The 19,910-nt window shown below is 37.2% G+C and overlaps 1 protein-coding gene across 7 annotated transcripts in view; it reads left to right on the forward strand.

The window, feature by feature from the left end:
• The window catches only part of COL14A1 (collagen type XIV alpha 1 chain), a 125,102-nt gene that overhangs the window by 57,387 nt on the left and 47,805 nt on the right, over positions 1-19,910 (forward strand). For 5 of the 7 annotated variants that reach the window (XM_075023869.1, XM_075023870.1, XM_075023875.1 and 2 more), the window contains exons 17-28: positions 1,850-1,982; positions 3,044-3,115; positions 3,918-4,069; positions 7,323-7,452; positions 8,688-8,810; positions 10,233-10,382; positions 11,060-11,176; positions 13,057-13,203; positions 15,469-15,543; positions 16,902-17,041; positions 18,266-18,389; positions 19,431-19,574. In XM_075023869.1, the coding sequence (XP_074879970.1) occupies positions 1,850-1,982; positions 3,044-3,115; positions 3,918-4,069; positions 7,323-7,452; positions 8,688-8,810; positions 10,233-10,382; positions 11,060-11,176; positions 13,057-13,203; positions 15,469-15,543; positions 16,902-17,041; positions 18,266-18,389; positions 19,431-19,574 (1,507 nt within the window). The remainder of the gene's footprint in view (positions 1-1,849; positions 1,983-3,043; positions 3,116-3,917; positions 4,070-7,322; positions 7,453-8,687; positions 8,811-10,232; positions 10,383-11,059; positions 11,177-13,056; positions 13,204-15,468; positions 15,544-16,901; positions 17,042-18,265; positions 18,390-19,430; positions 19,575-19,910) is intronic. The other 2 variants (XM_075023873.1, XM_075023871.1) reach the window with 1 other exon arrangement.

Consider the following 19,910-nt stretch of genomic DNA (forward strand, 5'->3'; position numbering starts at 1 on the left):
ACTGCTGGAGGCCCTAATATTTTAGTACGTTGAGATATTAAAAATACCCGAGCTGCTTTCTTGTTCTCCTTGCATGACCTCTCTAATGGGGTCAGGCTTAGGATAGCACAATACCTCCAGGCTGTTGCCACTTTAAGCTTCTTTCCCAGCTAAGTGATCAGTCATGCAGAGAAATGACATGCACTCTCTCTGTCATTCTCCCAAGACCCAACTTGCCAATTAGCTGAGTGGGGTCAGGAGGTGGTGGTGAGAATTACACGCTTCTCGGCTTACTTCACCCACACTGCTGGTAGGTGAGGAGCTTTTCTTGGGTGTTAGCACTAAAAAGCCAGGACAAATTTAAGAGTGACCTTTTATTTCTAGGTTACAGTAGAGAATGCATGCTGTTATACTCATGTGCATGTTACTAATCTTGCTTCCGTTATTTGTCCTCTCCACTTGAAAGTTCAGCACTTTGTGTTCTTTTTTTTTGTGGTCTTCTCTGTGCTAAATTAGCAGGGAGTGGAGGGTGATGGAAGTGATTCTCCAGAAAGTATGCCAAAATTATGTGTGAGACAGTAACTATGTATAGATATTTTATAATGATTTGATACACAACTAGAGGCTCTGGGGAATTGAAAAATGTCGTGGTATTACTTATACCTTTTTAGTATACAGCTAGACTCGCTCAAGCTTGTTTCTGAAATTTTCCCAAGAAAGTCTGTGCCAGAAAGTGTGCAGCACGGGATGCCTAATTCATTACTTGATAGTTGTAGAAGGCATGGCCCCAACTCATTTCTTTCTGCTTTTGTTTTCTGTATCTGAGTTCAGAAGGTCTGTGATTGTTTTATTGGTCCCTCTTCCCCAGGACCAACTCAGGAAATCTCCTGTGGTAATTAAAAGAATGAAGTGTGATTTACTGTTTCTGCTAACCGCTGTAGTAGATTTTATGCAGCATATACCTATTGTTTGATTTCCATTATAAGTCTTTGTGTATACAGTGGCCACCTTTAAAAACTTGCCAATGTTAACCTTGAGAAAGGTTGTTGTATTGTAGTATCTGTCTGCGTAGTGCAAAAACTACTCCCCAAACCAGTCAGTCCATTTCACCAGAGTTACTGCTCAGGCTCCTTCCATTCTGCTTTACAGTCCCTTTAGCTCCAACTCCTGCCCATCTGTTGGTCCCTTCCAATAAAATAAATGAAACACACAAAAATCTGAAGTGAAACCTACTTAGAGTTAACATTGCACATGTGAATCTTCTGCTGCTATCATAGGTAGAAATAAGGTAAATTACTATTAAAAACATCACACCATATAGCAAATTTCTCATCAGCACATCTCCCCTAATCCCCAAGCCTGCAGCAAATGTTCTTTCAAGTTGCATTCAGATGTGTGGAACTGTAACTCGGATTATAGTTCTAGTATAGAAACAGCATTTTGTAAGGCTGTAGAGATGCTGAATACACTTGTCATAGTAGTGCTTGAATGGTAGAAATATGAATGAAAGTTAATCTACCCTGTTATGTTGCTTTAATTGATGAATGTTTTGAATTTGATTTTCAAATGAACTTCTTATAGTCAACTTAGTAATTAATTAGTTGTGGGTGAAAATATAAGACTACACATCAGAATAGTCAAGCTAGCCACAAAATAATAAATACATTTTAAGTATTCTTACCAGTGTTTTTTCCAGATGTACTCAGTGATACTTTTTATTTCAACATAGCTAACAAATTCTTTGGGCAGATCTGAGTGTAGATTTCATTTATTTTAAAGGAGAATCCATTTTCCTTCTTTCATTTCAGTCAATTCATATAAATTAATCAATTGCAGAACTGATTTTCTTTACTCTTACTGTGTTACTTAGGTTGTCATAAATGGGGACACAGACAGTCATGTTATTGAGGGTTTGTTGCCCAACACAGAATATGAAGTTTCTTTGCTGGCAGTTTTTGATGATGAAACTGAAAGTGAAGTTGTTGCAGTTCTTGGAGCTACAAGTAAGACAAACTCTTGATTGTAATTTTTAGAGATGTTTAAGTGATTTAAATTCAATGCATATATTCTATATTTAAAATATTGTCCATCTATGGGTAGCTATAATATTGAAGACTGTAGTGGTTTAGCACCAGGACTTTCCTGACTTCACTTTTTGCTTTTCTTATTTAATATTATGTGGTAGATGGCATTGAATCAAAGTGATGGTTTGGCTTCCTATGTGAGCTGTGATATTAATAACCTTTGGATCTAGGTAGATCCATCCTACACTTCAATATTTAGTCTTTGAACAGGGTTCCTTATGAGAAGGTATATTACATTTGGGGTGGGTGGGTTAAGTGTTTTAAATAATTTAAAAGAATTTCATTTAAGACATTTGGCATTTAGAGTATACCCTTTTCTTTCTTATTTATGTAATTTATACTTACTAGAGGTGAATTCACTCTTGGCTGAAATAGTGGTCCAAAAAGCTTACACAGGCATCCTGTGCCATTAACATGGAAGTAACAAAGACAAAACTTGAAAATCACGTACAGTGTATTTTATAGTTTATAATGGAAACAGTGGCCAGCATTTCAGGTAGATTGCTCTATCTATTCTCTTTTTATGCATAGTGACTTGGTTAAGTAAATGACTATATCTTTCATGTGTAAATTCAAAAATTTATTTGATTCTTAGTAATTTAATTGCAGGCTTAATCTTGAACCTTCCGTTAGGACAAGAAGCCCTTACTGATCCAAATGATGCTGATCTTGCCCAGTGTTGCTGAGTGGAAGTCATTATGCATAGTTCAGCCAGAAATGTGGGAAACTATATGCATTCTCATTTAATTGTACAGTTTATAATTATGTCTTATCTGTAGATTTAAGTGCTAATCCTGCAAACATATGTGCCTAAAGTAAACTAAATGAATTCTTCCCTTGTAGTCTCTGACATGCCTGAAGTGTGTGGGATACTTGTAGGTGTGAACACATAGTTTCATTCTTATAACTAGAAATACAAGATAAGTACTGTGACTTCCATGTCTTGTTGAATGGTTAGTGAACTGAGTATTGTTTTTCAGTTGCAAGGACTACCACAATACCTACGACGGTGACTACTACCAGTACCACAACTTCTAAGCCCACCACAGCAGGTAAACAGAGCAAATGTCAACAGTTTAAATGCTGAAGGCAAAGAGCTAAGACTCCCCACCAGCACACCCAGGTCTAGGGGCAGAGAGCTGTGATGTTCCCGAGGAGTTGTTAACCCTGCTTCCTGATCGTCCATGCGGTCAGCACACTGCCACGGCAGATCTTGTGGAAGTGTAGACGCAAGCAAGGGATATCACTGGCTAAAGGTGCACACTATTGCCCTCCTGCACCTCCCTTCTGTGTGTGGCCAGCTCCCTGCACATGCCATGCGTGGATGAGGAGCCAACCTATAACACAGTGTAGGGACTCTAAATGATACCAGCGATGTTACACAGCAATACAAAGACGAATTTGGAAAATTCAGCTTTCTCTTCTTTCCCTTTATAAATATGAGCTTGGAAACTCTTCAGAACTTTGTTTAGTTTTGAGTGTTCTGTTTGTTTTCCCTGGAATTAGAAAACTGACTTTTAAGGATCAACAGTTCTGGATTATTTATCTTCTGTAACATTCTAGCTGCAGTGGAGTTTTGATTATTCTAAAGCTCCATAAGCTGAATAATGTAATCAAAGCAGATGGGGTAATATATGTTAATGGCAGTGTAGGATAACTATTATTTTATTAAATGGTTAAAGTTTTTATGTTATTAATCCCCAGTATGACTGAACTGTATGGATTTGCCCCACCATGGATCTACAGACCCACTGTGATTTCAGTAGAGCTTGCAGCTACCTGGTGATAATTAGCACAATTTTAAATCTAAAAATATAGTTGAGAAAATATTAATTAAATTATTTTGGGCTTTAGTTTTTCGAACAGGAATCAGAAACCTTGTTATAGATGATGAAACAACCTCAAGTCTGAGGGTGATATGGGACATTTCAGATTACAATGTTCAGCAGTTCAGAGTGACCTATCTCACTGCAAAAGGTGACCGTGCTGAGGAAGCGGTAAGAATGGTCTGTATGGATTTTGCGAATGGCTTCATAAGCTGGAAAAGTTTGTTTAATAATTGCTAAGGCATAGTGTCTCCTTACATGATATTCTTGTTGCAATTAGTAAAAGATCCAGGTTTGGTATTACTGTGAGATTGAACTTCAAGGTTTTAATCATATAGCACCTGCTGCACTGCAGGCAACAACAGTGAAATATAAGATCAAGGCCCAGTCACGCAGATGTTTAAAGAAGTCATAATTAGAAGACTAGCTACCTGTCCTCTCTTTGCTCTATTTTTAAAATTTGTCTTAGGTTTTTTGGATTTTTTTGTTTTTTGCTTTTTGGGATTTTTTTACTCCTAGGCTTTTTTCTATACTGAGATTGTGTTTTAACAACTCTTAAATGTTTGTACAGGACAATCTTAAGTAATTTTTTTTCTTCAGCAATTTTGCTCCTTTGGTAAAAGTCTCATTTTATGCTAAAGCAATGTGATTAAAGTTCAAATGCAGAGTTTTCATACTGCTCGTTAACCTGAACATGTCACAATAAGGACAGCATTTTTTAATCTAAATGCCTAAGAATATTTGTTATTTTTCTAATACCATATGATAATCAAAATTAAAATTGTCTTACACAGAAAAGTTTCTGGTGATCAAGATTTTGGAAAATATTTGAAAGAATGAATAGTACTATATGTACTCTTGTGCATATAGCAAATAATTAAAAAAAGAAAGAAGCCCTAGCTGTATTTTTTTTTTTAAGATTTCACAATTTTTGAGATAATTTCAGAATTCTGGGAGGCCAAGTGCTGCTTTTTCTTTTTTTTTTTCTCTTTTTTTTCTTTTTGTTTTTAATTGGTGAAATCTTAGTATTGCAGTGCTTGGTTTCCACAAATACCATGTCGTAAAATTTTGAGATAGCTCTATAACAAAATAGATAAATTTAAGAGGTTAAATTGGATCGTTCAAGGTTATTTTCTTAGTAAATAGCTCATAATGCAAAAATATTCTCCATATCATTCTCCTTCTGTGTATGTCATGTGACTCACTTCTGTTCATAGAACAGTTATATCGAAAATATAGGATATTCTTTTTGATGCTAGGAGCTGACACTTTTAGCCCTGTGTCAGACTATATCAATAAAAAATATTAAAAGGATTTAATTGAGTATCTCTTTCCTAGAATAATATGATTCAGTCTTTTTTCTTTTTGGTTTCATTCATCTTTTATGAGGCCTTGGTAGAAAATTACTTTTTAGCCATGTCTTTCAATTATAATCTGAAAACGAACTTTCAATGTAGTGGTTTCCTTTTGGACTGGAAAACATGTTTTATGAATTTACCTTGACTATATGATAGTATAGTATATAATATAGTGGCAAACTTGCACAGCATAATGGCACAAATTGTACTGTCCTTCTGACAATAACCCGAAGTTTCTGAAATTCAGATCTCAGATCTATTGTTTCAGCCCTGGAAAGCTTAATCAAATTCAGTTGGATGATATAAATGTAGTTCTGTTTTAGTATTCACTGACTATTATTTTAAAAGGAAATTAAAACTGTAGGAAAGGTATTCAAATTCTGGCTATTCGAAGGATGTTAGAGTTAACTCAAAAACTCATTAAAGAAAATTATAAAATTGTAAGATTACGTATCTTGGCTCTAATTCCACAAATTATTTAATTTTAAGTACAGTCTCAAGTCTTCTTATCTTTGGTCGCAATTCAGCAAACAGATTAACCATGTGTTTCATCTTTGAAATTAATCACGTGCATAAATACTTTACTGAATAAGAAATGATGTAAGATTATACTTACATTTAAACACTTTTTAAATGGGAAGAATGTATTTTATAATGTGGCTTCAAGCACCTGAGAGGTGCAACACAGATGTCAATAAAACAGCACAGACGTTCAATTTTTAGGGGAGTGTTTATATGTTTAAGTGTATTTCTTAAGCAGCACCAAAAAGTTTTGTGGAATTTGGGCTTAAATATACTATAGCGTGACAATTCTGTGGTGGATGCTTAAATTTTTTGGCTCTGATTTCAGTGATATAAATTTCAGTTACTGCTCCCTTTCCATAAAAATATTAATAAGCTTTTTAATCCTTGATGCAATTGGCTGAAAATCAGGGACTAGAAAATGTAATAGAATACTTTTCAATACAGAAGGGTCAAGCCCTAAATTGCATGTGTGTTCTTGGGTGTGCTGTAAATACTGGAAGGATCAAATTTTTCTTCTTTCTTAAAGTCAAGAATGTTTCTCTGAACACTGCTGAAAACTATATTGTTCTGTAGAAGATCTCTGATGTGCATGTGCGGAATGGAGAGAGTTCTTAAGGCTTGCATCCCCTCTCCCTAAAAACCCCAAAAGTTGGTTGTTCTTTTTTCAGAAACTTGGTTTGTGTGTTTTGAGTATATGTATGGAAGAGTTTAGCATGGCAATCTTTCATGGACATGTATTTACATGGTTTTGTCCAGTTTTGATCAATGAGTGAAGTACTTTTTTGACAAGTCTCAACACCTGGGTGTACTAGATTAATTTCCTTCTGTATGTCACTTGCCAAAATTAGAAGTAGCTTGAATGTATCCTGGAGCATTAAAACTGGTGAGAGCTTTCTCGTCTGAGTGTATGCTTCAGAAAATTTTGCTCTGCCATCATCACATGCATCAGTCTTCTTTGAAACAACAAAACGCTTTTAGGCTCAGTTTCTGCTTTTTCCCCTTGAGTTTAAAGGGATTATAGGTCTCTCAACTTCTTGCCAAATATGTGCGGTTGCTGGCTCAGGTGATAGATTCACACAATGGACTTGGGCCTGGGAGGATCCAAAATATGAGGTTGGACCTTGGGACTGTTGCTTCCAACAACATTGCTTCAGAGCACAGGTCTGGTGCAGGAAACACAGGGATGGTTTCTTTTTTTTTACCATGTCCAGTCCATGTGCTAGGTAGCTCCTGTTCAGGCTTTGGAGTCTTTCTGAGATTAAAATTTTACTGTCACATTAAAAGGTTGCAAGGCTTTACTTGGGCACCTCTACCACCACTATTGTGATACTAGTTTTTGAGGCTCTGGCTAAAATACCGTAATCCATTGAATAGTTTCAGAAATAGCTGCTTATGGGGAAACCTTGTACTGTGTTAAAAGAAGCAGTGCTTAATTCAGCAGGTTGAAACATTTGCTCTAGTGGAACGTGGTGTCAGAGATCATGTAAGATGTACAAAGGTTTTGGCCCTAGTCATTAAGCTTGATTGTTTCTTTTTTCTTGACCATCCAGGTAATGGTGCCTGGGAGACAAAACACTCTTCTGCTTCAGCCTCTGCTGTCTGATACAGAATACAAAGTTACCATCACTCCCATCTATTCTGATGGAGAAGGAGTCAGTGTCTCAGCTCCTGGGAAAACTCGTAAGTGCAAACTTTCTGCTTGTCTTTGGCCATGATACGCATGAAGAAAGGCTTACTCTTTTGGCCTTTTTTCCTTGGCTGTAGTAATATATTTTAGTATAAACGTGGGCTTATTTTGCATGACTTATATGACTCGAGCTTTAATTAATCTCAGTTCATTGATTTATAAACAATGGGTTGCTTCTAATTGGCAAATTGTATTTTATATCCAAATACTGTGAGTTTGCAGAAACTTGTTGAGTAAAAAAAGCTGGTAAGTCTTTGATAGATAGCTCACCAAGGACAAGCCAACTAATGCAGAAAATAAAGTAAACAATGCCTGCTGGGATAGTATCAAACCAACCATTGTACTGTTAGATTTTCTTTTGTGTGAGATCATTACTTCCTAAAGGTCATTAGAAATGCTGCTGAACTTTTTATAAAAGTGATTGCATTATGTCTACAGTTCTGACCAAGTACCAAAAGATTACTCAGCTGTAGCTTAAGTTCCCTCTCTACTGTGTATTGGTAAAAAAATCATCTCATTGTGCACTGCTACTCATGATAGTATAATTTTATTGAATTATTCTACTAATTTACATAATTTCTGCCTAAACTGAAGTGCTATTTGTGCAGACACTTAAATCACTTGTAAATCATTCCTTTGATTCCATTTGAAAGTGTTAAGTGTTCACAAGAGCACAATTTATACAATAAAAGCTTTGGTGCACTTGGATTAAAAGAAACTATATAAATAAAAGATAATTATCTCTGAATTGTCTTAAGTTCTTAAAAAACTGTAGGGACAAAGTTGGGATTTAATTTGAAAATTCATTATAAGACTTGCTTTTCAAGTCCCAGGATAATGTTCCAGGTGGTGGCATGGGGCACGGGATGTGTTTCCAGCCGTCTGGTTGTTGTTTCCACCGTTGTAAGCACATGGTGTTTTCCTTGGCAGGTTTGTGGTAGTGTGATATAGTCAATCTGCCAGGCCTCCCCATATTTATATTTCAGCCATTGTCCTCCAAGTTCATAATTAATCCTTGGTATAACTTGGTATAACTTCTTAAATTTATCAATATTAATCCACTGACATAATGGCAAGGATGAATTTGATTAAAGGCTTTCATCCTGGCAATTTTACCTGGAAATCTGAGAGTACTGGGTATCACACTATTTTCTTGTCCATGTCTTGAGTTTTATGCATGTGCTTGTATGAGATAAACTTGTAAAAGCTCAGTTTGGTTTCCTTTTAGTACCCCTGTCTGCTCCTAGAAATTTACGTGTCTCAGATGAATGGTACAACAGATTACGTATCAGCTGGGATGCCCCACCATCACCAACAATGGGTTACAGAATTGTCTACAAACCTATCAACAGTGAGTTTTTAAACTGATTTTTTTTTTTGCCATTTGTTTTTGACTATACAATGTCTTGAAATCATCTTTTGCTGAATTTTGTACTTAAATCCAACAGTTGCAGTTACAGCCTTGAAAGTGCTATTAACTTAGGTGTCTCATGTTTTAAATATGAAAGTTTCATAGTCACAGAGTGATGCAGGTTGGAAGGGATCTCTGGAGAGCATCTGGTCCAAGTCCCTGATCAAAACAGGGCCAGCTTGGAACAGGTTTCGCTGGACCTTGTCCAGTTGAGTTTGTAATATCTCCAAGGATGGAGATTTCTTAACCTCTCTAAGCATCTGTTCCAGTTTTTGACTACCCTCATGGTGAAATTGTCTTTCTTAATATCTAATCAAAGTTTCCCATGTTGCAAATTTTGTCTGTTTTGTCTTCCTGTCTTCCTGTTTGCCTCAGAAGACATTCTGTCTCAGTCTTCTCTATCCCCTCCCACTAGGTAGGTGTCGGCAGCAGTAAGATTCCCCCTTAGACTTCCCATCTTAAGGCTGGTCAAACCCACCTCTTTCAGTCTGTCCTTTTATGTCATTTTACTATGACTCACTCTATTTATTTCAGAGACTACCTTTGTTGTCTTTCTGTTCCTCTCTTCTGTGTTCTCCTATTCTTCAACTTCCTTCCCCTCACAATACAAAGTTTTAGTTTCCTTGACTTCCACTCTACACCTTGCAAATACTTGACTTTTTATTCATTACCCATTTTGTCTGTGGTGCATCCTCTGCCCACCTGCACATCGCAGCTAGACAAGGCACCCAAGTTCCTGCAAATTTCTTTAGAAAAGTGTAGTTCTCTATCAAGAGTGAAACACAAAGGTGTGACCATTAAGGGACTAAAATACTGACCAAAGACAATACTGTTGCCTGGTTTCTGAAGTGTATCCAGAACAACTAAGAGACATGACAAAGAAGCTGTTTGCAGTTCTGATTTGGGAAAGTTTTATTCTTTTCTATTTTCATTATAATTTTTGCACAGTGTTAAATGATGCTGTTGTGTAAGAATCCCTTAGGGACTGTATTGCTGGCTGGCATCTGCTGTCCCCCCCCGTTGGTGCTGGCATACCATCAAACTGGGGAGATCTTTGGCTGCCTATTTAGGGCAGTAGTAAGTCACTGAAGCAGAACAAAAGGGTCTTAACAGATGCCAGTGTCTAGCCCTGCCCTAATGAATCCCACTGCTGAATTTCCCAAGTGTGTTGTGGCTTCTATCCATGTAAGGACTAAGCATAGTGTCTTTGTTTTTGTGTATGATTAAAAAAAACTAAAGGCAAAAAAATAGCAGTAACTTTAAGAGCACATGTAATTTTGGATGTGTCTTAAGATTTGTTTTAACTACCTGCTAATTAAATGGATGAGCAAATGATTTTCTAATTTATTTCATTTTTTGCAGTTCCTGGTCCTGCGTTGGAGACTTTTGTAGGGGATGATATTAATACCATTCTCATTCTAAATCTCTTCAGTGGAACAGAGTACAGCGTTAAAGTATTTGCTTCATACTCAACAGGCTTCAGTGATGCCCTAACAGGCATTGCCAAAACCTGTAAGAATGATTTCATGCTGTTCAGATCTCTACAGGCTGTTTTTTGCTATAACTATGGCTTTGTGCAGCTCCCTGAATAAATTTTCATATGGAAGACTTACTCAGTTGTGTGCAAATTGTTTTCCTGAAATGAAAGTCTCTCTTTTTTTTTTTTTTTTTTTAATCAGACTGTATCAGGCTTTAAAATAATCTGCGGGATGTTAGGAAGGCAGGGGTCATAAAGCAGATGTTATTATTTATCAGCCAAACATATTTGCTTAGTAGTAGATATCAATCTCCTTAATGGAAAGTCTATTCAGTGGGGTTTGGGGTTTTTTTCCTAGCTCCATATATATAATATGATTTAGTCTTTATATATCTAAAGCTCAATTTTAAATTGGATTTTGACAGAAATATTGCTATAATGATACTTTTATACTTATTGGTAGTAACGGAATTTTTAGTAGTGTTCATTATTTAGTTTTAATTAAATTGACTTATGTTCCAAACCTTTGGTCTAAAGATTCACTTTTTTGTCCTTCGTGTTTTGGATTTTCTGGACATAATTTTTTAAGCAGCTTTTGAAATTATTTTTTAAAAATGAATTGGCACAAGTGTTTCACTATAATTCTTTTGTAATTTTTTCCTGTATGTCTTATTAGAGGTGAAAATCTAATTTTCTGGTGTTTAATTTTCAGTGTACCTGGGTGTGACAAATTTGGATTCCTATCAAGTCCGCATGACTAGTCTCTGTGCTCAGTGGCAGCTTCACAGACATGCTACTGCATACAGGGTAGTTATAGAATCACTTGTGGGTAAGTTACTAAATCATTCAATATGCAGCTACAGCCTAACCCAGAGAATTGAATTGCATAAGTTAAGAAATTGTATGCAGTCGGACCTGTAGACTGACTCCTGAAATACTGAAAATGATGGACAGAAGAGAGTTGTGTACACATTTGAAGTTTCAGGAGTAGGAGTACCATACCTGTCCTTTTATATCAAACAGTTGTTGATAACTCGTCCTTTTTATGGGGGGGAGTTTTATCTACCTGTAGAAAATAGGTGATTACCTGAGTTTTTCACTAGTGTGAAGGACAAAAGATGGATAAAGGATGAACTGAATGCATCTAATACTGAATGCATCTAATATTGTAAATAAACCATCAGTGATAGCTCTGTAGGATTAGGGTGGACATGAGAGGAGGGTAGAAGGGCAGGGAAAGCTCTGATTGAATCTGGACCATGCTCACAGAGTTGGAACAGCATCCAGTTTTGTCTGTTCTCATTCCATTGATTGTTAATTACAGCTAGTAGTAATGTTACTCATCTGGATAAGCACGAGATATTTTTACGCAGCCACACATGGTGCCTTGATGCTTTTAGCATTGAATGTTTAGAAGGTGAATTAGAGCCTCTTCCATCTCACTGATTCTCAGGTGTAGCCAGAAGAGGTTATGGAAAAGTCACTATTTGTGCAGACTAACCCTCTTATCCCCAGTAGACATCAGTGATCTTTTGGATGGTGACAAATTAAAAGCTTGGATAACTTGAGAGAAATGCAGTAGTAACATTAATGGGATCTATCAAAGGTATCATGGAAAATAATCCTAATTTGGTTGCAAAAAAATAATGACCTTTCTGTGGAATGGCAAATGGATGGTGATATGGTTTATTTGAAGGCCTGGAATACAGACAAGCTGTTCAGAAAGCAGAGATCTTGGCGGGCACAAGACAGCACAGATTTCCTTCTCATCTGGGAGCTAGTCAACATTCTGCTTTCATCATATAGAACTGCCAGAATTGTTTTAACTGAGCCAAAAGAGCCTAAATGTGAGCAGAATGAGCTAAAGTGTGAACAATTGCTTCTTATTAACATCTATCATGAAAAGTTTCAATTGTCAGATTGGGTGTATGTCTCGTTGAGGCAGTGATCAATTATTTTTATACTAACGTAACACCTCCTGATAAAATGCAGGTGTTTTTTCCTTGGCAGTGAATGACTGTTTGGCACTTTTTGTATATACTCTGTAAAATGTGAGATCAGTTGCTTGTATTTCACTTCCTTCTGCCACAGATTATGAATTGTGCTGAAGGTTTTCTTATTATTATTAAGATATGCTTTATGCTATTTCCAGTACCTGGGCTTTTTCCATCGTCAACATGTTTTCCAATTCAGAATTTAGCAGACTTAATTGTTGAACCCTGTAAATACTATTCCTTAACCAACTTGTTAAGTGGTTACTAGTGGAAGCTGGAATGCAGTCTCTAGTTCAGTCTCTCTTGCAATTACTAAGCACATTACAGACTCTGAGAACCAGAGGCATAGACAAAAGATGCCGTAGAATTACATAATGCAACAATTCCTCATTAGACTCTGATAATTTAGGACCAGATCCAAAGCCCATTGATGACAGTGTTAGTGATTTTTATTAACTAAAGTGCATGGGGTGAAATTCATCTTTTTTCCTGCAGATGTCTTACACATTCCTCAGCTCCTACTTAATATGAAGGATGAAATGTTACAGACACCTCTGCACAGAGGTGAATTTCCAGAAATAAGGCAGCATTTATTAATTTATGTCAACCACTTGCCCTTCATCTGCTGTCATGTCCCCTTCTTATTTCAGACTTAAATTACATTATTCAATAAAACAGTAAAGAAATGTTTTAACGGTTTCTTTTATAATTCCAGATGGGAAAAAGCGAGAAGTAAATCTTGGTGGAGGGACGCCTAGACATTGTTTCTTTGAACTGATGCCTGGAACTGAATATAAAATCAGTGTTCATACACAGCTTCAGGAGATAGAGGGCCCTGCTGTAAGCATCATGGAGACAACATGTGAGTAAAATAGATCAGAGTTCAGCCAGCAGCGATAGTGCTTGATTGCTTCTCATGTTTTGACCTTTGCTCACAGATGTGCTATTCCTACACAGTTTCCTTTAGCTGAGTTTTTAATTTTTCAACTACGTTGTTACTCCTCCACAGAAATGCGGGATCCTTACACCACTGCTGTGTATTATTTGTGAAGTCACATTCACCAACTGTATTGGACTTGATGAGAATGAAACAGGGAGGATGGTTTAGCTTTCTTTATAAGTAGTCCCACTAGGGATACTCTGAAAATCTGTGACTTTGAGGAAAAAAAAAATAATCCAGAAAAATGAAGCAAACAAAAAAACAGAGAAAGTTTTGCATCCTGCAGCTCTTGTTATTTAGTAAAATTTTACCAGTGTCTGAGTAATTTACAGTTAAATGGGACCTTGATACCCAATCTACTTAGGTATTTTAAAACAAAGAAACAAACCTTTTAATTATTATTCTCAATAACACAAGACAGGCAACCCACCCTCACCCCCCCCCCCAGCTCTTTATGAAGGCAAGATCCCGCTCTCATCAGTTCAAAATACTGCAAAACAAAATACAGGATGAACAGAGTGAATATTTTAACATTATCTTTATTTTTTTGAGCCCATTTTCAATCTCGGTGATACCCTTCTTCTCATACTATATTACTATACCACAATGCTGTTACCCTTCTCTCAGGGTAGATAATGTTTATAATTTTCCTCTTCAGGTGAACCCTCCCACACTTATGGTTTCACATAGGAAAAACTTGTACAGATGCATGACTCCACTTTTCAGTTGTCCAGGGCTCATTCTCAGAGCAGTAAGGAACAAGCCAAGCTTCTCCTGCTTTTTGGAGGAATGCATTTTGTGTGCTCTGCAATTCAGGGACTTGGGAAACATAAGGAAGAACACACTTTGGCCTACATGTCCATTTGAGAAAGGTGGTTTGTGATGCAGACGAATTATTGTGTCACCTCAGAAGAAAACACTCTCCAGAGTGACCTGTACCTTTCTGGTGCTTAGAGAGCAGCCTTTCAAGTCACCTTACTGCAGTTGTGGCCCTTTCTACATGGGTCTGGTCCTAGTCGGTCTGTGGCCATGGAGGTCCTGGGCATTAGTTTCTTGTAGGTGTTTCAGAGTCTTGGCCCTTTCTTTTGTTGAAGCCAGTGGGAAAACCCACACCAGTTGCAGTGGGAGTCAACTTGGATGTGGACATGAGGCCTGTAATGAATCCTGTTTGCACTAATCTTTCCCAAAGATAGGTGCCTTTTCTGAAGTTGTTGTATCTAACTCTATCCATTGTCTATAAATGTAACTTATAGCAAATAAGAAGTGTAGTCTTACTTGAAGGAATGATGTTCTGTAACCTGTGGCTTCTTACGCTAATTCCATTGGAAAAAATTGGAAAAAATGCCCTTGAACAAAAGTGGAAGCTTTTCCTCAGATATAGTTGTGGGATTCAACATGTGTATGTTCTCTGAGAATTCAGCCAAGACTCTGTTGAAAGGCACTAAACAGAGCTTTTGCATTCAGCAAAGCTGTCCATCAGTGATCATATACTCAGCTAGGTTTCTGGGAGGTTGTCATTCCAAAGCTTGTTTTCAGAAGGATGAGACAATTTTCAGAAACTCTATATAGTAACCTTAGTAGAAGTTGCTGGAGTCAACAAAGCCACAGTCCTGTAGACTTGTGGTCGGAACTACATTTCTAGCTGGAAACATAACAAGGTCTTCCACCGAATTCAGGAAAATCTTGATCAGGGCAGTGATCTGCTCTGAGTGCAGGCACTGGCTTTCTTATTTCACTGTCTCTTTGTATTTTGGTTTGCAGGACTAATATCTTCTTCTTTCCAGGGTGGGTAGAGACCTATTTTCTGTGACTAAGGACTGGTTGTGGTCAGAAAGGAAAAGGACGCTGACCTTTTACAAAATGAATTATGGATAGTAGGTCAAGAACAGAGCTGCCACATGGTCTACTACACTGGGGAAACCCAAAAAGGGGCAGTTCTAGTAGTAGTTCAGTTGTATCACTGTGTCATTCACACTGAAATGCAGCCATTAATTGCTCTGTAATAGTACTATCCTCTTTCAGGTGGTCAGTAGAGTAGGACATTACATGCACGTGGTCACCTACATTTCTCTCCAATTGCATAATGAATTTTAAATCTGGAGATGAGTAGAAAATGCTGTGTTTGATATAGGTAAGATATATTGGGCTTTGAAGTTTTTTTTAATATTCCTTCTTTTTATTCTTCAGTACCATTTCCAACTCAACCGCCAACAACACCGTCAACACCACCTCCACCACCTACAATCCCTCCTGCAAAAGAGGGTAAGTGCTGCATGTGTGGGTTTATAATAATTTTAAGGTGTTGTTGCGATGTTTTTCTGCTTCTGACACTATTTTAGACCTGTGGGGTTCAGATTTCAAATTGTATTTTCTACAGTGACACTGTTAAGTCAGCTGGCTTAAATTTAACAAGCCAAAAATCTGAGATCATTAATGTATTGCTGAAATTTGCAGAAAGGAGGGTTAATATGTGCGAGATTTTCTTTTTCCAGAACTTCTAAACCATATATATTTTGCAACTGAAGCAGACATCCTAGGGTATTTAAACTTCTAAAACAGCATGATTTTTAAAAACATGTCTACTTTAGGTAATGTGAAAAGTGTTGGCCATGTTCAGTCTCTTCTCTCTTTAAATATAGACTTCCTTCTATTTATTATTTGAACATGTAGTGTTTTGTACAGCCTCATAAATATTTCTGTGAGGGGAGCATTATTGTTGGAGACTGAGGGTCAAATCCATCAGCTTGAAGTTGGTGGGTCAAACTGACATATAGTAATTGAGAATTTAATACATAAATAAAGAGAAAAAAGACTGTGTGTGTGTGTGTGTTTTAGAACTGCATAGCAGCAGATGGTTTTTTGTTTTTAATCCAAGGAGTAATCAACAGAAAACAAGAAATACAGGTATGTATCTTCCTGTCCCATTCTCTGCATTTAGATGAACATTTTTCTTCAAGATGAAATATGTTGAAAAACATAACTTTGCTTTGAGTCTGTTTGTTTCTGACCCCAAGCAATAGATTTGGATTCTGTAGAGTGTTGAAGGTTCCCAGTTCCCATGGAAGAGTGAGGAACTTCTGTGAGCAGGTGTACAGCTCTGCAGGCCATTTTGCATAAGAACATGCTGGAATAGGATGAGATGGGGGAAACCTGCATTGCTTCTAACTAATGCAGTTAAAGGGGCGAGCATTAGGCACTACAGAGCTTAGGGTAACTTTTTGAATGGACTAGTTTCCCACTGGCAACCTCCACAGTTGAAACTCTCTCATCTTGCTTACTGTGTCATGCTAGGAGTCTGGGATTGTATAAGTTCATGTGTGACTTTACTTAACAACCTAAATAAAAATAAAAATGGTTAGCCAGATTTTAAAGAACCGTTATGACCTTGAAGTGTATTCTGTGATAGGATCTGTCAGTGCAGACCATTTACCCCTTGCAGAGTGCAGCTGGTTCTATACCTGCACTGAAGTCAATGCCAGCAGGTCTGTTTGCTAAAGCATTATTAACTAACATTAAACAAAGGCTCTTCATGACAGTTGCATTTCTTAAGTGATTTATGAGATTTCATGAGGCGTTGAGGCATTGTTCTAATTCCAAAATACTTGCTTTTCCTTTCTCAGTGTGCAAAGCAGCCAAAGCTGACCTAGCGTTCCTGGTGGATGGGTCATGGAGTATTGGAGATGACAATTTCAATAAGATAATTAACTTTCTCTATAGCACTGTGGGAGCTTTGGATAAGATTGGTCCTGATGGAACGCAGGTAATCAACATGTAAAGAGACAGAAGGCGCAGGGTATTTTAGACTGGCACCCAGTGCATTCACTAGAAGTGAAATGAATCAAAAAGTAATTGACATCATTTCACAGTTCTTTTGAAAACATAAACTGCTTTAGGACACCATTTTTTTTTCAATATCATCTTTTAGACATACCATATGGTGAAATTCATGATATGAGTTTTGCTAGCGCAAAGGCTAAGTATCATTTCAGTCTCCTCTAAATCACTCTGAGATTTAAGTTGTGTTACTGTTTTTAGTATCGCTATGCACTGTGGTGTTTATTTCTAAATAAGCTAAAAATGGTGTTGATAAGGAAAATTAAAGGTTCATTTATTTAAAATCATGTGCTCTACAGAATCTACTGTACTTGAAATAAAATGCAGTATTTACAATGATTGTTCTATTTATGTGTTTAGAGAGATGAATGAATCTGCCCCAGAAAAGATTATTAGCAAATATATTATTGTTTTAAGTGTTATCTGTATAATATGCAGATTGGGATAGCATTGAAAATTATTTTTAACTTGTCCATTCCCTGAAGCATGCTCAGTTTTTACTGCTTCTTGCTGTACAGCTATTTTCCCAGAATATAGTACATGGTGCTTTAGAAACTTATGCACAAGCTTAAACTTAAACATGTGAAGAGCTCCTTTTAAATCAGGGACACCACTTATAGAATATGAAGTTCCATATATGTTTTATGAGTTGTAGGGGTTTAGTGTATAGGATTGAAATACAGGGTCTGGACTCATGTAGAATCATATTTGGGAGAGGCAATATTTCAGAATATTTTCTTGCAACTTTCCATTACTTGCTTCAGTATTGCTCCCTAACTTAAGTTACTTATGTGCAGCTATTAATTTGTGGAGCCTGAGTAAAGTCCCTGCAGTTCTATGTCTGAGTAACTGTACACATGTGAGGAGCTGTAACTAGGATTTTGCTTTTGGGCTCAACTGTGAGTGCTTTTGCCATAGTGGGTATTACTTTTCTCATCCTGTTTGCGGCAAAATGAAACCAAGGTGGCAGAGAGTAAAATTAAACTTTATTTAGTGAAAGCTTCTTGAAGAGAAAAAAAAATTCTAGCTTCAATTAAAGGATGAAGCAAAGTTACAAGATAAATCCTTGTTTTAAATGTGCTGATTCGGTTACTTTTTGCTTATACACTGGGTGGTGCTTTAGTAATGAACACATCTTCTGTGTGCACAGGTGGCAATAATTCAGTTCAGTGATGATCCCAGGACAGAATTTAAATTGAATGCATACAAAACAAAAGAGACTCTTCTTGAAGCTATTCAGCAAATAGCCTACAAAGGAGGAAATACCAAAACAGGTGAGAAAGGTCATGATTATGATGCAGAGTTTCTCCCTGCTACTCACTGTGCAGTATTTCTTTCCCATTTGCCAAGTGGTTTAATATAGCAGTGCAAAACCAGTGAGAACATGCTATCTCCACACTGGAGGTGAAAGGTTGGGCTTTGAAGTTAGAAAGTCTTCGTAATCTGCAGTTTACACCCTTCACCTCCTACTGCTGGGTATTCACCCCTCTGACCAACAGTGATGTCAAGGATCAGGGAGGAAGGGAGAGAGGCAGCTAGGTATTAGTGAATGACTTTGGGGATTGTGGAAGGTGGAATGGGGAGTAATATGAAATCAGCTTGGCAGTGGAAAAGTGGGAGGGGAGAGAAGGTGGGAGGGAGCTTGCAGAGCATGTAGAAAACAGCAGATAGAGTGGAGGGTCTGTATGGTGATCAGCCAGGACAGTTAAACCTCAGTGGTATGTTTAAGACTGGGCTGGGGGAAGATGTCTGTTAACTGAATGTAGTTACATTTTAATTAATCCCTTAAGATAGCTCTCTGATGTGAAGAAATTAAAGATGAGTGCTGAAAGGGTTAAAATCTGTTTTAGTTGGAAACCATATGTTTTATTATTCTCAGACTGCACAGAAATTTCTTGCAGCTGTTGCATCGCATCTAATCTCAGTAGTATCAAAATAACACCTTTTCCATTTACTCAAGAAAATGCTACAATGGCACTTTCAGTTGTTACCTGGACTGTGCCTTACAATCCAGTAAAGGAAGATTTTGTTGTCTCAGACCTGCACAGAATACCCTTTCCCACACGTCGTGTTCTTGATCTTCACCTTCTGGACTGAAAAATGGATGGCTGAAACCATCCAATTTCCAAAGGCTAGGGTCAAAATTAAACTTTTCTAAATTTCTATTTTAATAACTACAGAATGCACTAATTTACAGACTACTCAGGACCCAGCAGATTTCTCTTTTGATCACTGTCTAACATATGATATGAGAAGCCAATAGAAATTGGATTTATGTTACAGTGAAAGTATGTTGTCAATTTTTTCTGTTTCAGGCAAAGCCATTAAACATGCAAGAGAAGTCTTGTTTACTGGAGAGGCAGGCATGAGAAGGGGCATTCCAAAGGTTTTGGTTGTCATTACTGATGGGCGATCACAGGATGATGTGAACAAAGTCTCCAGAGAAATGCAGCTAGATGGTAAAATGTGTAGTTTTAAGAACTATTCACATTTTCCTTTTCCTCATTAATTCTAACTACGTAAGTGTGGGCATGAGATAAGGGTAACTTTTGCTCCAGGAAGATTTTGAAGTTTAAAGAAAACAGACAGCAATTACTGAGAAACTCAGAATATCACTAGGATATGTTTAGATTCTGGATTTTTTTTTGGTGATTAATACTACTATTTTTAATTTTGGCAGCAATGCTAAAATCACGTAGTAGTCAATGGAATTGCTCCCATGATGAATTTAGGGGATGTGATCCTGAGAATCTGGACTGTCACCTATGAAGTATAGTCTTGTGGTTACCAGCAAA

Source organism: Buteo buteo, chromosome 3 (genome assembly GCF_964188355.1).
Source record: "Buteo buteo chromosome 3, bButBut1.hap1.1, whole genome shotgun sequence".
Lineage (NCBI taxonomy): Eukaryota > Metazoa > Chordata > Aves > Accipitriformes > Accipitridae > Buteo > Buteo buteo.